General features: G+C 42.0%; 1 protein-coding gene across 1 annotated transcript in view; it reads right to left on the reverse strand.

Annotated features, from left to right (window-relative positions):
• The window catches only part of UQCRC2 (ubiquinol-cytochrome c reductase core protein 2), a 43,870-nt gene that overhangs the window by 21,376 nt on the left and 422 nt on the right, over positions 1-22,072 (reverse strand). The window contains exons 2-9 of the mRNA XM_082261293.1: positions 17,777-17,854; positions 16,729-16,878; positions 10,202-10,266; positions 9,799-9,855; positions 9,111-9,235; positions 8,899-8,996; positions 7,865-7,922; positions 6,374-6,469 (exon numbers count right to left, since the gene is read on the reverse strand). Of these exons, the coding sequence (XP_082117419.1) occupies positions 6,374-6,469; positions 7,865-7,922; positions 8,899-8,996; positions 9,111-9,235; positions 9,799-9,855; positions 10,202-10,266; positions 16,729-16,878; positions 17,777-17,854 (727 nt within the window). The remainder of the gene's footprint in view (positions 1-6,373; positions 6,470-7,864; positions 7,923-8,898; positions 8,997-9,110; positions 9,236-9,798; positions 9,856-10,201; positions 10,267-16,728; positions 16,879-17,776; positions 17,855-22,072) is intronic.

Consider the following 22,072-nt stretch of genomic DNA (forward strand, 5'->3'; position numbering starts at 1 on the left):
TATAAAAAAAATGAAAGTATTCGAAAAAGCCAAACTTGGCGTTTTGTATGCTTTTAAGTGCAGAGGAGGGGTTTGATCCCTCCATAAAGAGTACCTGTCACTGCCTATTACTGTCACAAGGGATGTTTACATTCCTTAAGACAGAAATAAAAGTGATCAAAAAAAATAAGTAATTTAAAAAGGAGTGTTAAAAAAAAAAAAAAAAAACACCACTTTAAAAATGTACAGGCTTTTGGCACCTAATATCGGCTATCGGCCTGAAGGGTGGCCAAAAAAAAAAAAAATTGATAATCGGCCCTGAAAAATCAATATCGGTCAATCCCTAATAAATTTATATATATATGTACTGTAAATATGCGAGTACAGAAGTTCCACATGGTAGTGGCGTCCCTACATGAGGGGGATTTCTTCTCGCATCTATCGACATCAAGGACGCTTACCTACACATTCTAATATGTGCTGGTCGCCAGCGTTTCCTCTGTTTTGCTGTTGACGAGGAGCATTATCAGTTTGTGGCGCTGACCTTGGGTCTCAACTCGGCACCTTGGATCTTGACAGAAGTGTGGTCACCGATGCTGGCATTGTTTGAGTCAGTGAGGGATCAGGGTACTTGGGTACCTGTACGATCTTCTGCGAGCGGAGTCACCGACTGCTCTGATTAACTACTGGAGATTGATCTGGGAACTCAGAGGGAGTTCGGTGGGATCCTGAGCATTCAGGAGTCTGCTTTGGTTCTGTTCACAAAAAATGGCCTCTGGACTCAACTGGAGTGTTTCTTCCTCGAGAAAAACTCCAGACATTGCAGAAGGCAAATTAGCTTCTGTTGTCGAGCAGACGGTCATCCCTACAGGTCTGCATGCGTGTGCTGGGCCTGATGTCACAGTTCCACACAAGATCTCTGCTAAAGACATTCTTGTGAAATGGGTCAAGGATCCACGGTTTCTAGAGGTGGCTTCGCTCTCGAACACTTTGACAGGAAAATTCCTTCAGACTGCCCATTAGTGTACTGAAACTCCGAGCGATCATCTTCAGGGGTGTCCAGTATGAATTTATTTGGACAATGCCACGGCACATGAAGTGTCCTGGCGGCTCGGTAAGTAGCCCATCGAGGGCCAGGTATCAGGTTTTGGCAGTCTTTTTCCAACAACCTTTGGCCACACACTCCCTGGTGCGTGCCTTTTGGTTCCTTCAGTGCACGCTCCGTTGCCGCCCTGGAATATTAATGTGGTGCTTTCAGCTCTACTGAAGCTTCTCTTGGAAAATATTTGGGAGGTCTCCCTGCTTACACTGCCCCAGAAGGTGGCCTTCTTTGGTGGCTATCACCTCTGCATGCAGGGTGTCGGAATGGACGGAGTTATCCTGATGTTCACCTTATGGTGTTTCACAAGGATAAAGTGGTGCTTTGCCTCGGTCCGTCATTCCTTTCTAAGGTAGTCCCTGACTGTCATTTGAATGAAGACATTGTGCTGACTTCCCTGTGTCCCAGGCCTAAACATCTGAAGGAAATTGCCTTAAAAGTCTTAGATGTGGTCCGGGCAATTAGGGTGTACTTGGCAGCTACGGAGTCTTTTAGGAGGTCAGACTATTTGCGCTCACAGACGGACCTCACAAAGGGTTGTCGACTTCTTCTGTGACCATTTCCAGATGGATCAGACGGTGGTTCAGGCCTATTGCATCAGGGGTCAGATTGCTCCTTTCCCTGTTTAGGCGCACTATACTAGGGAGCTTAGAGTCTCCTGGGCTTTCCGTCTTCAAGGGTCAGTGATGCACGTTTGCAAAGGCAGGCACTTGGTCGTCGGTGCACACTTTTACAAAGTTTTTTTGTAAAGTGGTTGTGTTGACATCTGCAGATGCTTCTTTTGGCTGCAAGGTTTTGCTGGCTGCTGTTTAGAGGACCTGGTCCTCTTTGAGGGTGTACTGTTTTTCAGGTGAGCTCCAGTTGTTTATGGTTGAGCTCTACGTTACCCGTTACCTGGTTGGCTATGGTTAGCCTTGGGAATTGTTTTCTGCTGTTTCCCACCCCTCATGTTTGACACTGCTTTGGGACGTCTCAATGGTTAAGAATCAGGAGCTGTGTCCATCAATAAACGAAAGAGAAAATGGGATTTTTGCCTTATCATAAAATCCATTTCTCTGATGTTCATTGACGGACACAGCACCCACCACCCCTCTGGAGTTGGCCTTCTTCGGACACTGCTTGTAAAAAAAAAAAACTGAGTGCCTATAGCTGAGTGGGTGTATACCCCAATGGACTGCCCATAGGCGTAGTCAAGCTTTTTCCTACCTAGTGTCTTACTTCTATAGGGGGCAGTATAACCTAATGGTTAAGAAGAATTTGGAGCTGTGTCCGTCAATGAACATCAGAGAAATACATTTTACAGTAAGTTAAAAAACTGGATTTTTGTAAGAACTTACCGCAAAATCCTTTTCTCTGAAGTTAAAGTTGACAGACGCAGCTCCATCTAGTCAGAGACTACAGGGTTATGCTCCTCCTATCAGGAATAGGCACTAGGCAGGAAAAAAGCTTAACCACACCCATGGGGGCTGTCCCTGCAGGCATAACCCCACACACCCTACTATCATCAAACAGTTTAGTTGCAAGCAGTGTTTTGAATAGAAAAAACCCCATTCACTCAGAAGTAGAGGGGCGGGTGCTGCGTCTGTCGAACTTCAGAAAAAAGGATTTTACGTTAAGTTCTTACAAAAATCTAGTTCTCTATCGATCATCGACAGACGCAGCTCCATCTAGTCAGACTATAGGGATGTCCCAAAGCAGTATATTCATGAGGGGTGGGAAGACAAACGCAAACTGAAACGTAACTCCCCAAAGGCTAAACTTAGCAAACCAGGTAACAGAGCTCAACAAGGAACAACTGGCACTCACCCTGAAAAACACAAAACACCCTCAAAGAGAAACAAAAAAAAGTTTCCTTTAAACAGCAGCCTGCAAAACCTTGCAGCCAAAGGAAGCATCCGAAGAGACCAACACATCTACTACATCACCACGCCCCCAGAGCCAGCCTTTAGTGTACGAGTGTGGTGACGCGGCAGCTCTTACCTTCTCAGCGTTTATGGAATATACATGCCAGAATATGCTTAAATCATGTAAATGCAACCTTTGCTTTTAATTGGATTGTTTTTACTGTATTACGCTATGTGCCTGTACATGTATTTATACATATGGTCACTGAACACCTGGTCTTGAATGCCTTCCTGTTACCACATCCCAAGATAAGCGATACCTGGCAGTTTCCCTGTATTGAGTCAAGCGTGTAGTGGCTTATCCATTGGTTTGTGTGGCCATTACCATCTGGTAAGCTGCTTTTTAGTGTGCTGTTCTTCATCCAGGGGTGATCCTTCCCTGATTTACGGGAGCCAAAAGACACCTGCGTACCTGGCGCTGTGGGTTCATCAGCCAATTTTAAGTTTCCCGCACACTGAAACTATCAGAGCTACCACCAAAGAGCGTTTCCGCGTTGCAGCTGATGAGGACAGGTCCTCTTCACCGTCAGAATGCGACGACGCCGACCCCTTAGGGTGGTCTGTGTCTGCAGCGCCATGTCTATCTCAGAGTCCGAAGACCCTGCAGATGGAGATGAGGGCGTTTGCGGCTGGCAGCACTAGCAATGACAAAATCTACCTTGGACATCAAATTTTGCAAAAAAGCTGCAATTTCTGTCTGAGACTGAGAACCAGAAGGTCCCGCAATCGCTCCCAGGGGGTCTGCAGGTGAAATATTATCCTGGGACTCCATGTTACACTTTTAAAATAATTGTGTCTCTTTAAGACCATCAAAAACGCAGTCCCACCGCTATAAGTGCAGGCTCACAATCCCTTGTTATTTAAAGAGAATAGTAGAGAAAATGAAGAAAAACTAAGAGGGAACCCCAGGAAAAGGTTACCAGACCACAGAGGACACTTCTAGCATGATCTGTGCAAAAAACGAAACTGACACTGACTGTACAGGAAGAGGAAGAGAAAACTCAGCCTCTATATTTTTAAAAACCATGCCGCATACCTGTCCAGCCTATGGACCTCAGGAAAATGGCCGCTTATGCATTCTTAATGAGGAATTATAGAAACTGGCTGCCCATATAAACTAATAGGAATATAAAAATCATGATCCACAGCAAAATGGCAGCCCTCACGGCGCGCCATGCGGTCTTCAGGACCCCCAAAAGGCCGCCCAGAACAATAGGCATCGGGAAGGTCCCTGTCCAGGGGCCCACACAGGAAGGACAAGTCCCCCTCAAATAAGTGCCACAATGGCCGCATTATTACCAGCCCCACCCCACAGGTAAAAACCTGCTAGGGGTAAGGGAATGCCGAGTCCTCCGAGCTGCCAGGGAACCCCTAAGGTCCGACTATTCCAAGGAAGGGCCCACATCCGCCCTGAGACCGCCAGGGGTTTTTGGGGGGGGGACAATTTACTCACCATACCAAGGTACAAGGTGGGCACCATTCCGAAACAGATCACCTCCCACCAAGGATGGGGGAAGCTGTGACTCAGGGTGTTCCAGGTCGTGTGCATCCCAGCGAGAAGGTCCACTCGCAGGCTCGTCCCCTTCCATGGGGGCACTGACGTGGCGAGGCCTAGTTCTAGACTATAACCTGCTCATGCTAGCTGGCCAGGCTAGGAGATCTTAAAGATCTAGATTATCCAGTGCGAAACCTCAGCTGGCTGTTGCTTGTAGTTCCTCTGGATGTTGGTCCTCAGGAACTAATAAAAATAAAAAATCAAACTAACAAACTTTACTATAATAGCTAAGACTGAAGTCCCAGCATGAAGCTAGGTCCTATTCCTTAAACTAGGCAGAAACAAACTGATGATAGCAGGGTGTGTTGGGTTATGCCTGCAGGGACAGCCCCCATAGGTGTGGTTAAGCTTTTTTCCTGCCTAGTGCCTATTTCTGATAGGAGGAGCATAACCTTATAGTCTCTGACTAGATGGAGCTGCATCTTCTCGATGTACGATCGAGAAATCCCAATTTTTCCTAACAAATTCATTCAAGACCATGTTGTAAAAATGAATACACCCCAATGAAAGTCTTAGGAGCAAAGCTAAAGTTTAGATAAGATAATCCTAGTTTATTCATTCAACTAACAGTGAGTCTAATTATTCATTAAACAGGTGTCCAGCAGGCAGCGGATTATAAAAAAAAGGCGTTACTTGAAGAAAATCCCTTCACATTTTTGCTGTCAGCAATGGCACCACATGGAAGAGAATTGTACCCAGCCAAGAGAAAGAAAATTTCTTTACCCAAGTAGGGTAAAAGCAACAAGATCAGCAAAGCCTTACTTTGTCAGAATACTGTAGCAAAAGCGATACAAAAATTTAACATAGATGGAACTGCAAGTATCTCAGAGACGTCCAGGCCGTCCATGGAGGTCAAACACCTCGACAGGAGCATCTTCTGAGGCGAAGTGTTGAAGAAAATCGCCATGCAAGTTCAGTGCAGTTAGCTAAAGAAGTAAAAAGCCAAACTGGAGTGATTGTTTACCATGACACAATACGGAATACACTGCAGAGGAATGGCATGCATGGTCGTCGTCTATGAAGGAAGCCTCTTCTAAGGCCCATTCACAAAAAAGCCCACCTAGAATTTTCCAGGGCCCATACTGAAGACAAATACTGGGGCTCTAATCTGGAGTAATGAGAACAAGATAAATGTTTTTAGAACTGAGGGCTTCAAAACTGTTTGGCGTCGCGAAAGTGAGGAGTACAAAGAAAAATGCAGGCTGCAAATGTGGGGCTGCATGAGTGCGGCTGGTGTCAGGGAGCTGCATTTCATTGATGGTATCGTGAATTTACAGATGTACTGCTCTATACTAAAAGAGAAGATGCTACCATCAATCCGTGCCCTTGGTCGTCATGCACTTTTCCCAACGTGACAATGATCCAAAACACACATCTAAGGCCACTGTTTTATTTCTGAAGAACAGGGTGAAAGTGATTCAGTGGTCAAGTAGGTCTCCTGATCTAAACCCAAATCGAGGAATTTTGAAACTCAGTTTTCTCAAAATTTTGGAAACGGTTTGTGTTCATTGAGATATTGATTAAAATCTTACTTCTCAAAAGGGGTGTACTCATATATGCTGAGCACTGTACCTAGCTATCACCAAATTCTCAATTACGGTTTCTGTACTACATAAATATAGCCAAGTTTAGGTTAAAGGACAGTATCTGGACAGTTCAGTTTATGATAAAAAAAATTATCAAATGTCCTGGCTTGACAGGGAGAGGTGTCACACTAATTTAGAACCAGCAGACTCAGTACACCAGAATTTGTCAGTAAAAGTGCTAAATTTGTAACATCTAAAGCATTTCACCCACTGAAATGTCAAGCAACATGGAAAAATGAAACCTGTGTACCTCCACGATACTGAGCTTGGATGGCTGCAGGACCAGCACCACTTCTGATATTGAGGAACTGTTCTCCAATTTGTTTTAAGACAGAATGGCCAACACCTATAAATAAACATTCCACGATTTATTGCAGGTCTTAAAATTGACAAACATTTTCTTTATCATTTTTACACCAAAAAAATGACCAATAAAATTACTGATTATTAATAAGCTTCACTCATTTGCAAACAAAACCATTACAACTGCTCACACCTATGACTATCCATCAGGTGTGTAACTCAACTACAATGCTTACACCTCCATTCACACATGTCAAGGACTTCTGGTTCATACACAGTACACACATATTAACATCTTTCATCCATCGTATGAATGTGTATATACACCTCCCGAACAGGAAGCAGGTATACCAGGATCATGGCTGCAGCCATGATCTTGGTAACAATTTTTATTTTTATTTACCAGCTCCCGCCCACTACACATACCCAGGATCTTCGGTTCCACCAGGGAGCCCAGGACAACTGAAAGCAGGTTGGCTGCCCACAAGGATGGAGGAGCCTTTCTTCCCCAATCTTCACTGCGATGAACGAAGCTAGAGGCAACACGGATTTTGTCACTTCTAGTTTCGATGCAGTGTTTCCCTGTGTTTGATCAGATGCTTTGTAGGACAGAGGAGAAATCGGGGATGTCTAAAAGAACCCATCTCTCTATACAGAGTACCTGTCACAAGGGATGGTATTCAACCTTTGTGGTAGCAACCAAGTTAAACGAAAAAAAAAAAAAAAAATATATATATATATATATATATATATATATATATATATATATATATATATATATATATATATATATAGCATTTTTTTTGTTTGTTTTTTTTGTTTTAACAAAAATTTAATGCAATTCCCCCGTAGAAATGCAAACGTAGGTCCAGCACGCAAAAGTAAATCCCACACGTGAGATATTGCTGCAAATTCTAGCACCAGGTCTAAGGTTTACCTCAAACTGCTAAAGCGTCACCTATGGATAATTTTAGGTATAGTAGTTTGTCGCCATTTCCAAAGCATGTACAATTTGACATTTTTAGTATCCATTTACTTGGTGCAACATCATCTTTTAGATTTCACAAAAAAGATAGGATTATATTGTGTGCACTAAAATTCAATGAATTGTCTTTTCTGAAAATCTGCATTTGATAAATGGCTGGGCAAATATTGTGCGACAAATTTGCAAGTCCTCTGCTTTCAGAAACTATAGAATGTTTAAGGATTCTAAATAATTTTTCTAGCAAAATATAAAGATTTTAACATGTAAGTGAAAAATGTAAAAGTTTCCCCGGATGGCAAGTGGTTAAAGTGCATGAACTCGCTAATATGGATCTGCACACTAGAGTCTCTGGTTATGGTCTGCAAATATAACATTTTAGAAAAACCAAAGTTCCACCAAAAGTTTACCAGATATGACAACAAAATGCATTTAAAACCCTCACAATATACATACCTAAGCCAACGAGGGCCATTCTTGCACTTGTGAAATGGTCCTGCACGTACTGCTGCAACTGAAGAAAAAATTTTAACATATGCTGAAGCATCCTTTCTACATTAAATTTCTCTTTTTTACTCTGTCCCCAAAACCAGGTTTATATTTCGTACAAGAAAAATTTCATACCAGACTCAAGGGTCGGGTATGAATTGTAGAAGAACCCCCATGCTGGCTCCCTTGTTTGTATTCACATGTCAGCTGGGAATCCACAGCTGAATGAGAAGTGCAGGGATGAATGGTTATCAGGACACCAGCGGGTGCTTAACAACTATTAATCGTATACATTTGTTAAATAATTCATATATATTTTTACTTTTTGTGAAATAATGGTTAGATCTGTTTATGCAGTATTTACCATGTGTGTCTTCTTTTTGTGGCAAATACCACATAAACTGATGGTGAACTGAGGTTTTCAATATGGCATGATATATGTGGATTAAAGAGGAAGTAAACCCTCCTCAGGAAGTTGTACCTATAGGTAAGCCTATGATAAGGCTTACCTATAGGTACTGTAAATATCTCCTAAACATGTACGGTTTAGGAGATATTTACCTTTAATGCAGCCAGTGACGTCACTGGCGCATGCGCTCTGAAGGAACGGCTGATCATGCCGTTCCTTCAGAGCCCCGTGCCGTGACCGTCGGCTCGCGTGCGCGGGAGTGACGTCACCGCGGCTCTGGCCAATTAGATGGCCGGATGCCGCGATCCCGGAAGACGGGCGACTGAACATGTCGCTCGTCATACAGGTAAGAGAGCGGCACGGCGGGGGCTCGTTCTAAGGTAAGTATTTCATAATGAGCTAGTATGCGATGCATACTAGCTCATTATGTCTTTCTCTTGCAGGTTGTAAAAAAAAAAAAAAAAAATTTTTGAACGAGTTTACAACCTCTTTAAATAAATGAGTCACGTGATCCAAATATAGCAAGCAAAATTGCTTTGTGAATTGTGCCTGTAGATTTTTTTTTTTTTACAAGGTGGCAAAAAAAAGTTACCTCATCTGGAGAAACTTTTCCAATTCTGTAGTCAGGACAGAACAACGAATTAGAAAGAGCATTACGGTAAGCAGCAGCATGAAGGTTCTCCAAAACACCTGTAGAGAAAAAAAAAAAAAAAAAGGCACTTCATATCAAATACTTCACACTTCAATCTTATTAAAAAAATACACTTTCCACAACATCAATACAAATAAAAACTCGCTACTTACCAACTTGTGCATTTTGGTAAGCCAAAATTTTATCAGTCTTTACTTTGCCACCAAGTTCAGCAACCTCCCATCTTCTAAATTCTGGTGCAGTAGTGACATTAATAAGATATTCCAATACAGTATCCCTAAGACAAAATAAAGAAAATCAAATCCCAAATTCTTTTGAAATAGTGTTTGTATATTCATCTGATATCTGTTCTAAATGAAAATCATAATTACTAGTATAGGATTTCCAACAATTAGAGTGGTTCTAAAAGGTTTTTTTTTTTTAACCCTAATGTGTTCTCTGCATTAAGGTATAATAAAACTGAGGAAAAAGAAAAAACACGCAGCTCTCCCTTCTCAGGACCCCTTATACTTGCCCAAAACTGAGCTCTAGTGCTGTGCTCGGGAGCAGCGGCTCTCTGCGATCTTTCCCTCCTCACTGGGCAGATAGATAGCAGCAGGAGCCATTGGCTCTAAGGCTGGACATACATTATACAATTTTCTCGTACAGTTTTTCTTTAGATTTAACAAAACCATTTAATATGAGATCAAACCTAAACACCTAATTTGTATGCAATCAGGCAGGCCCCTGCACCACACAGTTGAAGGTAAATCTAAAGGAAATTGAATTAAAAAAAAAAAAAAAAATGTATAATATATGGCTAGCTTAAAACAAATTACACAAGTATTTTAAGTTACTTACACATAATCTCTAAGACAATCCACTGAGTACACAATGTTTTCCCTTGTTGATGTCACACTGTAGAGAAACAAAAGCCAATCAGTCTTCCATACAGTAACTGCAAGAGCAACATTACTAGAACTTTGAGGAAAACACAAATGTAAATAGCAAATCATAAAAAAAAAAAAAAAAAATCTAATTTGATTTCTGTAGCACATCCCACAAACCTGTAACCCACAGGAGCATAAATAGACATTTAGGGGCTCAAACACTAATATAATGGCTCCTTGTGCCCAACTGATCTCAGTAGTTCTAGACGACCAGCTAGATTTTATAAAACTGGCACAGAATGTTTTCCTGTTACCCTCCACAAGAAATGCATCCTCTTTGAAAGAGATTTTTAGCAATGAATTAAAACACAAACCTTAAGCTAGCACCAGCAGCTTCAAGACCACGGGTAATTTTAAAAGAAGAGGCCCCCTTAGTTGTCTAGAAAAAGAAAAGAAAAAAAAAAAAAGAAGATTACAGTAAATGAGATAACTTATGTAAACAAGTATGCCTCTGGTATCAAGTCTCTTCTTAGCAAATACACATCTAAGATTTACCATTAAAAATAAACCATTTTAGTGCTTGCCCATAAACTGTCAGGACTGAAGAACATGTTAATCCAGTTTAGAACAGCAAAAAACACATATCTACATGAACAACAAGCCACGGAGCTCTTTTATGATGGTTCAAGTAATCCTGTACTTTCAATACATTCTACAAAAAAAAGGGACATATTTGATAGAAGGCATCATAGGAATCTTTTAAGACCCCGTTCACACAGGGGCGACGCTACTTGCTGGGGCGACCTGTGAAGTCGCGGTGCACAGCGTGCACCGCGACCTCGGCGCGACATGCACGGACTTCATATCATTGAAGTCAATGCAAGTCGCTTCCAGGTCGCCCCAAAGTAGTACAGGACCCTTTTTCTAAGTCGGAGCAAATTGTGTCGCTCCTATTAGAACGGGTCCTGTGCTAATCAATGGCAGGCGACCCACCGCGACTTGTCAGACGACCAAGTTGCATGGCAAGTCACGCTAGTGTGAATGGGGACTAAAAGTAACTCCACTTTTGTTAAAACATCCCCACTGGGCGATTTATGTACAAGGATTATATTGAACTTTTTCTTGCAGGTTCCTAGCAGTTTCTGCTCTGAAGGGAAAGTCATTTGTCATTCTATGTCTTTCGGAGTCTGAATGGGAATGACTTTTTATTATTGATCAGCTGATAAACTTACAATGTTCAAAGAGATTTGGAAGTGATTGTAAAGGATTTTTTTTTTTTTTTTTTTCAAATAACAAATATCTCTATACTTACCTGCGCTGAGCTGGATTGAATGAGAGCCAAGTATAAGGAGGCCAAAATCAATGCCTACTTTTTTTACCTTAACCACTTCAAGACCGCAATACGTATATATACGTTATGGCTTTGCAGTGGTTTACCGGGATTTTGGCTGAAGATATCAACCATAACACCAGTGTAGTTTTTTTTTTTTTTTTTTTTTTTTTTTTTACAGCCCTGACGTCCTTTGACAGCTTTTTGGTTTTAACAAAACATATACACAATAAATCTGCGCAAACGATGAAAACATAAAATTGTCAGCAGCTGTGCACAATCCAGACACCAGATCAAACAAACACAAATCAAAAAGGTGCAGTGCTATTAATGGTGAATAAATAAATGTAATGAAAGTCTATGTAAACAGTCCCATTAAACACTGAGAAAGATAAGGAAATCCCTCAATCCGTAAAAAGTGATAAAAGATTTGCAAAGATGCCACCAGCCCGTAAATTTAACACCACGCTTACCCTAATGTAGTGACCCCCCAGAAGTAGGTTGCATCTACTTTAACAATTGGAAACAGAATCCCAAATTTCTGCGAAGAAGCTTCCTCAATCAGATGAAAGGCGCCAGACACAATATGGCAACATTCCAATTGTTAAACAAAGTGAATGCAACCTACTTTATTAGGGGGGTCACTACATTAGGCTAAGCATGGTGTGAAATCACAGGCTGGTAGTTTTTTGGTTTTGCCTATGATGACCGGTTTGAATGGAAGAAAGATTCTGTGAACAAGTGTCTTTTATACACATAACGAGTTGTCATTAGGGGCACCTTCTTAAATTGACAGGACTAATCTGTGTACCACATGTAGCCAGTCTGTGGAAGCCAGAATTTATAGTTGGTTGGTAGGGGGATCAAATACTTATTTTACTCACTGAACTCCAACTCAATTTATAACATTTGTTATCAGTGTGTTCTTTGGTTGATATTCTCTATCGTTTAAAAATAAGCCTATGATAATTATAGACCCTTAATTTCTTTGTCAGTGGGCAAACTTACAAAATCTGCAGTGGGAGATCAAATAATTTTTTCCACTGTATGTGTATATATATATATATATATATATATATGAGAGAGAGACACGCACAGACAAATTTATAGAACATTGAATATGGCTTGTTTTGCAATTATACAGTATTTGTATTGTAGACTAGGGCTGAATGATAGTCGATATGATATCGACTATCGTTCTGCGGCCGTAGGCGATATTCGCATAGGCAGGGGGAAGGGACTCGGAGGAGGACTCACAGACTTCCGTGTTAGGCAGGGAGAAGTCGGGACACTTCAGCGGTGAGCATACACTTACTCACTCGTGCACTGCAGCCCGCCCCACACGTTCAGTGAGTCTCACTCTCCGCCCTAGTTTTCTCAATGGCACATTCAGGGAGCCAATCATGCCGTGATTAGCTGCACAGCTAACCAATCACGCGTGCCTGCACACCTGATTGGTTCCGCTGTGCCACTAGAAAACTAGGGCGGAGAGTGAGACTCGCTGAACGTGTGGGGCGGGCTGCAGTGCACGAGTGAGTAAGGTATGCGGCTGTGCTGTGATCCTTTCCCGGCTCCTAGTCCACCGCTTCAGCCTCCTACCACCACCACTGTGTGAGTGCCGGTTCACACTTGTGCGAGTGCCGGGTTCGCATGTAATATCGGAGCGCACTGCTCCGACATTACATGCGATCGGCTGTGCGGTGCGAGTTTAGCCATACAGTTTAAATTCGCATCGCACCTGCAGCAAACACGCACAGGAGGCATTTTTGCAGCCGCATCATGATCGGATCGCACAGCGGTTCACACTTGTGCGATCCGATCCTGTGCGAACTGCACGATCGTACTGCGATATGCGATCAAACTGGGGGTGTCGTTAAGATTACATTGACACCCCCAGCGTATCGCATATGGCAGTGTGAACTGCTGGGGGTGCGTGTGCGATGCGGGAACAGGCTGCGAATTCGCAGCCTTCCCGCATCGCATAAGTGTGAACCGGCACTGAAAGTCACTGAATAATCTGACCGATTCCACAGTCCACACTGTCACTGACTGTCACTGAGTAATTGATTTTACCATATTAACCCTGACCTGCCCAGTGCCCTGTATCTGCAATTAAAATTTAGAAGGCTGCCTGCATGCTTCACGATTTCCATTCCCAGCATCCTTCCCAATCCCTACAGTGTCAGTAACATTAACCCTATGGTACAAGGCTGCAGTGTGCACTGAATCCAATTCCCTACAGTAACATATATTAACCCTGTATGGTCAGAAAGGCTGGATTGACGGGTCCCTCAATATCGCAATAAACATCATTGAAAAAAAAAATATTGCAATATATTTTTTTTTCCAATATCGTGCGGGCCTATTGTAGACTACTAAGTGGCAAAGAAAACAGCAGGTAATTTAAATTACACACTTTTTCTGCAGGTGCAACAATTAGTAACAATCACTATGTATCCTTGTATTTTAGGGGATAATCCATTACAGTCTTTCAAACACATGGTAAACTAAAGCAAAACTTCTTCCAATAGTGGAAGTTCCGCTTTACGTCCAGAAGGCTGCAGGAATATTTGCAAAGCAAAGGGTGGCTTGAGCATGCGCAGTTGTAAGCCAGCTTCCAACAGTAAATATGCAGGTACCAGGGGACCTGAATGCTGGTGAAAACCCGGGCCAGGTGAGGGCAGCGCTATATCCCTTGACTGGTAAGTGTCCTTTATTAAGTCAGCAGCTACAGTATTTCCTCATCTTAAACAGTCATCCAGCCCGATGTCTGGACTTTCCAGGCTGCATCCCAGTTGCATGAGCAGACCACTCATGGATTACATACACAAAGTGCCATTTCTTCTTCCCATGTGAGTTACTAATTTACAAGCAGTTCTCAGTACTATTAGGGCCTCGTTCACACTGGTTTCTTGTAAACAATGTTTATCATGACCTAAGAAGATCCGCTTTATAAACTCACCAAAGCTGCATTTTTTAAAAAGAGTTTAGTAGAGATTGGGACTTTATTTCACTGGCCAGAATTGTAATTTATTCTGGCCATTAAAAAATGCTGAAGTGCTAAACATGCTTAGAGTGTATGCGAGTATTTGCAGGTTTATGAGCAAGTTTTTCGTGGTCAGAAGAACTACTCTTTAATGCAATTTTAACCATTTGCCAACCGCCGCACGACTATTTACTGTGGCAGTCAGCCCCTCACAGGCAAAGTGACGTAGGAATACGTCGCTAGACTGTGAGGCTCTAGGGAGCGAGCGCGTGCCGCCGGAGGCTCGCTCCCGCTCCCTCACGGACCCCCCCCCCCCACGCGTGTGCCCAGCGGACCCGATGTCCGCCGGGCATTCGCGATTGTCTGTTACAGCGGGAGAAAGGCAGGCGGCTAATGTAAACACAGCCGCCTGTCATTCTTCCCTGTGTGAAAATTGAGATCATACGGTTCTGCTATGTAGGACCGTTGATCTCTGTTCTTACACCTCAAGCCACATGCAATCAGAGTTAGAAGCACGCCCCTAGGGACACACTTAACCCCTCCCTCTCAAAAAAGTTAACCCCTTCACTGCCAGTGTCATTTTTACAGTAACAGTGGATATATATAGCACTGATTACTGTAGTAATGTCACTGGTAACCCCAAAAGTGTCAAAAAGGTCAGTCAAGGGTCCGATCTGTCCGCCGCAATGTCGCAGTCCCACAAAAAAAAAAAAAAAAAAATGCAGATCGCCGCCATTACGCGTTAAAAAAAAAAAAAAAAAAAAAAAAAACAAAAATGACAAAAATCTTTCCCTTAGTAAAACGCAATAACTTTTGCGCAAACCAATCAAAATACGCTTTTTGCGATTTTTTTTTACCAAACACATGTAGCATAAAACAAATTGGCCTAAAATGTTAAATTTTGATTTTTACATTTTTTTTTGGAAATTTCATATAAAAAAAATGTGAAAAATATTGTTATTTTTGCAAAATTGACACTTTTTTTGTTTATAGCGCATGATCAAAAAATAAATAAATAAATCGCACAGGTGATCAAATACCACCAAAAGAAAGCTCTGTTTGTGGAAAAAAAAAAGGACGTCAAATTAATTTAGGTACAGCGTCACACGACCGCGCAATTGTCCATTAAAGTCACGCAGTGCCAAATCGCAAAAAAACGTTCAGACAACAGCCTATAAACTCCCCTGCTGACAACAGCTAAAAACGTCCATGTGTGTATAGGATAACAGAGGGGAGTTTAACTCCTTCACCCCGACGGAATGCAAATATATGGCCTTGGCTTCAAGGGATTGTACTGCAGCTAGAGGCATCAACCCCGGTACTGTTGTTTAGAGCCGACAGTCGGCTTTCTTTTAATTACAACCAATGCGGCTGAGCAGCCGCTCAGCTGTCATCACAAAGGAGCGGGATGGGATGCCCCCCCCGCAGGTCTGCCGGCTGGCTGAAGACCCGAACAAAGTCGCATCGTGACATCACTTCCGGGTACTGGATCCTTAAAGGCGTCAAGATTTATAAAAAAAAAAAAAAAAAAAAAAAAAAAAAAAAGAAGACAGCATTCAAAACAACCAAACTTGGCGTTTTGAAAGCTTTTAAGTGCAAACCAGACTCCAGATCGCTCCATAAAGAGCACCAGTCACTGCCTATTACTGATGTTTACATTCCTTGTGACACCAATAAAATAATTTTTTTTTTAACGAACAGCGTAAAAATTACGCAGAAATGAACGCTTGCCAAAGTCACTCCCGCTTATGTAATCTGTGTTTAAACCACACAAGTGAGGTATCGCTGCGATCGTTAGAGCGAGAGCAATAATACTAGCACAAGACCTACTATGCAACTCTAAAGAGGTAACCGTTAAAACATTTTAAAGAGTCGCCTAAGGAGATTTTTAATTACTGAAGTTTGTCGCCATTCCATATGTGCGCACAATTTTAAAGCATGACATGTTGGGTATCTATTTACTCACATTATCCAAAACATTGGGCTATTTTTTTTTTTTAATTCATGAAAGTGTATGTCTTCCCTACAAATTGCATTTAAAAGACCACTGCGCAAATACTGCAAGACAAAATATTTGCAACGATCACCACTCTATTCTCTAGGGTCTCTGCTAAAATATATAATATGTTTGGGGATTCAAAGTAATTTTCTAGCAGAAATACTGATTTTAACTTGTAAGCAACATATGTCAAAAAAGGCTTAAGCTCCAAGTGGTTAAGGGCTGTTAAATAAATAAAAACACTCAAACTCACAAAAACGTGAGTTTAACAGCAGCAGCGTGCATGAGGCCTAATGCTGCACTTAGTTTGGTGCCCCTGGTGTTTTCTCTTGGTCCTAGAAGCGTATCCATTCACTCAGTACTCTGGGTCTGAGGTTCCCTGTTGTGAGACAGCCCTTACTATGTGATGAGCCTGCCTTTAACTGGCACAATGTGAGTTGCCATTTGTGTTTTTACCACAATACATTTGTTAATGCGCTACGCTCACATTGTGCACTGCTGTTCTTCATAACAGCTGCAATATTTGTAGCTGCTCACTTATATTGTTTGCTTTCTAGGGTGAAGATCCTCTAAGAACGAGACTTACCAAGTTGGATGCAAGTCGTAAAACATGATTAACACCCAAATTATTGGCGGATTCATATCTGCTTCCTGCCTTTATAAACACTCCGATCCTAGAAGATGGGGAGTAGTTTTCCAGAGAGGCGACAACCAGCCCATTTGGCAAATTTGTAACCTGTAAAACAATGTACAAGCATGTATCAAGAGCTAGAAACTGGTGATAAGATACATAAAATGCCAAAATATAAAATCTGTAAGGGGACACAAATTCTTCCCAGTCAAAGAAGAGAGAGAGAGGAAAAAAAAATATAAACAAAAAATGTATGCACCACCACACAGACATACACCAAGAAAATCACTAACAAAACAGAATCCCTTGGATGCGCACAATACATAGTCAGGTTGAAAAAAGACAAGTCTATCAACTCAACCAATAAACAAAAAAGAACACACAACCATACAATCCCATATACACAATCCTATACCCACAGTTGATCCAGAGGAAGGTGAAAACCCCAGCAAACCATGATCCAATTTGCTACAGCAGGGGAAATAATTCCTTCCTGATCCCCTGAGCAGCAATCGGATATTCCCTGGATCAAGTATACCTATAAATATTAGTACCCATTTATATTAAGTACACCCAGGAAAGAATCCAGGTCTTTTTTAAAGCAATCTACTAAGCTTGCCAAAACCACCTCTGGAGGGAGTCTATTCCACATTTTCACAGCTCTTACAGTGAAGAAACCTTTCCGTATTTGGAGACGAAATCTCTTTTCTTCTAGACATAAAGAGTGCCCCCTTGTCCTCTGTGATGACCTTAAAGTGAATAACTTAACACTAAGTTCACTATATGGACCCCTTATGTATTTATACATGTTGATCATATCCCCCCTCAATCTCCTCTTCTCAAGAGATAATAAATTCAGTTCCTCTAATCTTTCCTCATAGCCAAGCTCCTCCATGTTTCTTATCAGTTTGGTTGCCCTTCCCTGCACTTTCTCCAGTTCCCAGATATCCTTTTTGAGAACCGGTGCCCAAAACTGAACAGAATATATAAGGCAATACCTTACCTCAAGCTCATCAGGAAGAAGGCGAGCCTTGCCAGCAGCTTCAGGCTTTGTGGCTGCTTTTGCCGAGTAAAGCCTCCTCTATAAAAAAGCATAACATTAAAAAAACATTAAATTATTTCTCTTGATGCTTAAAGAGGAGCTATAGTCTACGATCCAAAATGTAAATAAAAACATAATTGGGACTCCTAAGGCCAGCCATACACAGTTTGAATCTCGACCAGTTCAGCAGGAACTGGCCAAGATTCAAACCATTAATGGGCAGGCTGAATGTTCCAAGTTAATCGATCAACGGGTACAACCAGCCTGTCGGATTCTCTTGCGATTATCGCCTGCTCCTGCCAGGAGAAGACAATTGCGGATTCCCCTGTCAGTACTGCCTGTGATGATGAGGGAATCCAGGAAAGAAATTTGCACCGTGTATGGCCAACCTTACAAAGTGCCTCGTCTAACATGGCTACTGTGCTTTATGTTTGAAGTTTTTACTGGTCAAATTGCTGTAGGATCTTACGGTCACGAAATGCTGGCTGTGGCCATCGCTTGTGTGAGCATCTGAATACACTTCCTTGTTCTTCTGCAACTGGCTACCCAGCTCGCACTTCCTGTTCTCACGCATGCACAGTGTGCGGAGCACATTTTTGTTAACAGGTTGCCATAGAAACAGTAGCGTCAGCAAAAGTACCCACCCTGTTGTTATGGTAACCTGTTAACAGTCCTTATTCAAAACTGACGCCTAACTCTGCCTGCAATTGTGTCATTTCCAGTTTTAAAATATCGCTATGCCAGACGTGGAAGAGACCTGATGACACGGATATCCTGGGAGTCAGTGGCAGACTGGACCGGAAGCAGCGAGAATTTAAAAAAAAAAAAAAAAAGTACTTAAAAAAAAATTATTAAATTAATATCCAAACATCAAAACCAGAGGTACTAACAATTAAATGGGACATTGTCGTTAAGGAGGGTGAAGCACCTCTTTAAAACTCTCTAATCAGGAATCATGAAAATGTTAAAAAAAAAAATGTTTAGCAGCTGAGAAAAAAGGTAAATAGCACACAAGTAAAGTCTTTTTCAGATTGTAGTGAAAAAGGATTAGAATGCAAAAAACATTTTTGAGTGCAAAGTCCACTTTACACATTTGGTTTATACGACACCTCACCTATATATGATCTGTTCACAAATACATGCTAAAGCATGAATGAATTGTAAAAGTTGAACTCGTTTACTGAGCAAGATGAATGTGATCTCTGAAAATGATATACGTTCCTCTACATAAAATACATGCTGCCATCACAAGCAGTCCTTACCATTCATCTTCTCTTCTAACAAATAATCAACACATTCTAGCTTTGCATTCTTTCAGCATCGTCTTTCTTTTCTGTTCTCTACATTCAGTTGTAAAACATCTCAGATCCACAAAGGAAGTTAAGCTGGATACACACTATACAACGTTTGAGGTTTGATTTCTTTTAGATTTACCTTCCACTATATAGTGCAAGGGTCTGTCTGATTGCATACACATTGAAAGTGTTTAGGTTTGACCTCATATTATATGGTTTTGGTAAATCTAAAAGGGAAAAAAATCTATAGAAAATTGTATAGTGTGTATCCAGCTTTAATCCTGAAAGACTATCACTTGCCAGGCACTAAGACAGCAAATAACCAACACCCAAACAATGTCTGCGACCAAACCGACTACAACAGCCTTTTTCACAAGCAGGGTTTCTTTGGAGATGGCTGGGGCTTCCTTCAGCTGTGGCAGACCGACCTCCCAGCTGATAGTACTTGCATAGTTCTGGGCCACCATCACTTGGCAGATAATGATCTTTAGATGTGATCACACCGGTGATTAGGGGCATACAGCAGTATCATGTGGTTGGGCTGACAGGTGGCTGTGAAAAGCTCAGCCCATACAAAGCAATGACAAGTTGAGAGGAACTGCAGCGGTCTGCGAGTAATTGCACATCCAGTGGTTAGGGACAGATGTCTGCCCCTGGACACAAACAGATTCTTGCTAGAATACACACACATGCAGTAAAACCAGGAGGTTGAGCTGCAGTTTTACTGACCACCTAAACCTAACATATAGCTGTGGCAAAACCTAAACCAGCACATTGCTTTCAGCAGGCAGTGTTCCTCCTGAATATGTCTAATACAGTTCTGTCGGGCCATGCCACAACAGCGTGCAATGCACGTGTTTGCAGCACGCTAGTATGGCAATTATAGGGTTAAATCAGGCAGTGAGGAGGCAACATATGGCCTCTCCACTGCTTGTCAAACACCTCTAAAAACCAATCCAAGCTTGGATTACTTTTTAATGAAGTGCCAATTCCTGCCACACATAAGAACAAGCTTTCAGTTCTCATTCGCACTAGGTGTACTGTACGCCCGTGTTCACCCACACATGGATGCACTGGTGTTCCATGCGTTCCCATGAAGGCAGTCCTAATTGATGTCAACAGGGACACAGCTGCTGTGTCCCAATATGAGGTGTGTGGATGCAGGTATGTGTCCCTGAAGAGATTATTCAAGCAACACAGAAAACAGCCGCTCAGGTGAGGCAAAGCACTCAGGTGCCGGTCGCATCCGCCGTCCAGTAGTCAGATATTCAAAGGAAAAAGTTTGAACGCACTCAGGAGTAGATAAACTTGAAGTGTTTATTCCCATGAACTAGAAACACAAGTGCATCACACAGACATGGGACAGGTTGACGCGTTTCATGACTATTGGTCGCTTCATAACCTTATGAGTAAGCGACCAATAGAGCCGTGAAACGCGTCAACCTGTCCCATGTCTGTGTGATGCACTTGTGTTTCTAGTTCATGGGAATAAACACTTCAAGTTTATCTACTCCTGAGTGCGGTCAAACTTTATCCTTTGAATATCCTACGTGTCCCTGAACAAAGAACGTGAGTTTGGGGACACACACCCGCTTGGATGTCTTATCGGGACACTGAATCTGTGCCTGTACAGCCCCTGTGACACAAATGCCATCAAATACGGCCCTACATGGGGGTATGCCCAGTGTGAATAAGCCCTTACACATGTGCTGCACACACTGTGTGTACCTTTTAAGCAGGTCCTTCCAGCGTTGAGCCATCACAGCTCAGACACTTCCATCATCAGCTCTTCCTTCTAGGTTTGCGCCCTCTGATTGGGCCACGACACCACCACTCATGCACAATTGCGGCCCAGCCCTCAGGACACAGAATGCAGAGCACACTGCGCATGGACAGTGACATCATCAGCTGGAGCCAATGTGATTATCTCCTAAATGGTACATGTTCAGAAGATATTTACAGTACCTACAGGTAAGTTTATAATGCAGCTCTTACCTGTAGGTACATGGTAACTAGTTCCCACCTGTACTATAGCCGAAAGATGGCCTCTAGTTCTGGGAGGACGTTCATGGACATCCATCCTCCTATGTGCCCCCAGGGGAGAGCTCTGTGACTGCCATGTCCTTTGGACACAGCTGATCACAGATCAGTGTAAAGGGCCAATCACAGTGGCCCTTTACCATGTGATCAGCTGTGTCCAATTACAGCTGGTCATGTGTAAACAGACTTACCAGTTCCTTTCCTCACACAATGTCTCTCTGGGAGGAGAAGGGAGCTGATAGCCGGCAAGTCTGACAGGGCACAGCGAGTAAACTGTGTAAATTGTGTAAACTGATCATCAGCGCATGTCAGTGAAGAAGAAAAATGATTTACAAAATGTTATAACAGAAACTAATGCTGGCCATACACTAGGCGAAAAATCATTTGAAAATCTTACTTGGTCTGTTTGTTTTTCATCCAGTTAATGGGCACAAATAGAAAATCGGTTTGAACTTTTTAGAGAAAAAAAAAAAAAAAAAAAAAAAAAAAAAAATCGAAGGAACAGTTTGGAAAATTCTGCTGAACGAACGATAAATTGAAAGATTAATGCGTTTCCCGCGTGAACTGTTTGCACTAGGGATATGTGACAAAGGGATCGAAAAACTGATTCATTTATGTCCATTGAACGATTCTTTAATCAAAATCATTATGATGGCACGATCGTCTGCACTCATGGGCCGAGTCTTCGTTTTTTTCGAAAATGAGTTTGAACGATTTCTCGTATAGTGTATGGCCAGCATAAGAAAAACTTTTTGCTTAAATTTTTGTCTTTTTTCATTTATTTAGCAAAAAAAAAAACCCAGTGGGGAATAAATACCACCAAAGGAAAGCTCTGTCTGTCATACATTGTGCGATAGCGCCGAAATCTGAAGATTGGCTGGGCAGGAAGGGGGTGAAAGTACCTGGTATTGAAGTGGTTAAA

Source organism: Pelophylax lessonae, assembly GCF_965119305.1.
Source record: "Pelophylax lessonae genome assembly, chromosome: 6".
In the NCBI taxonomy this organism is placed as follows: Eukaryota; Metazoa; Chordata; class Amphibia; order Anura; family Ranidae; genus Pelophylax; species Pelophylax lessonae.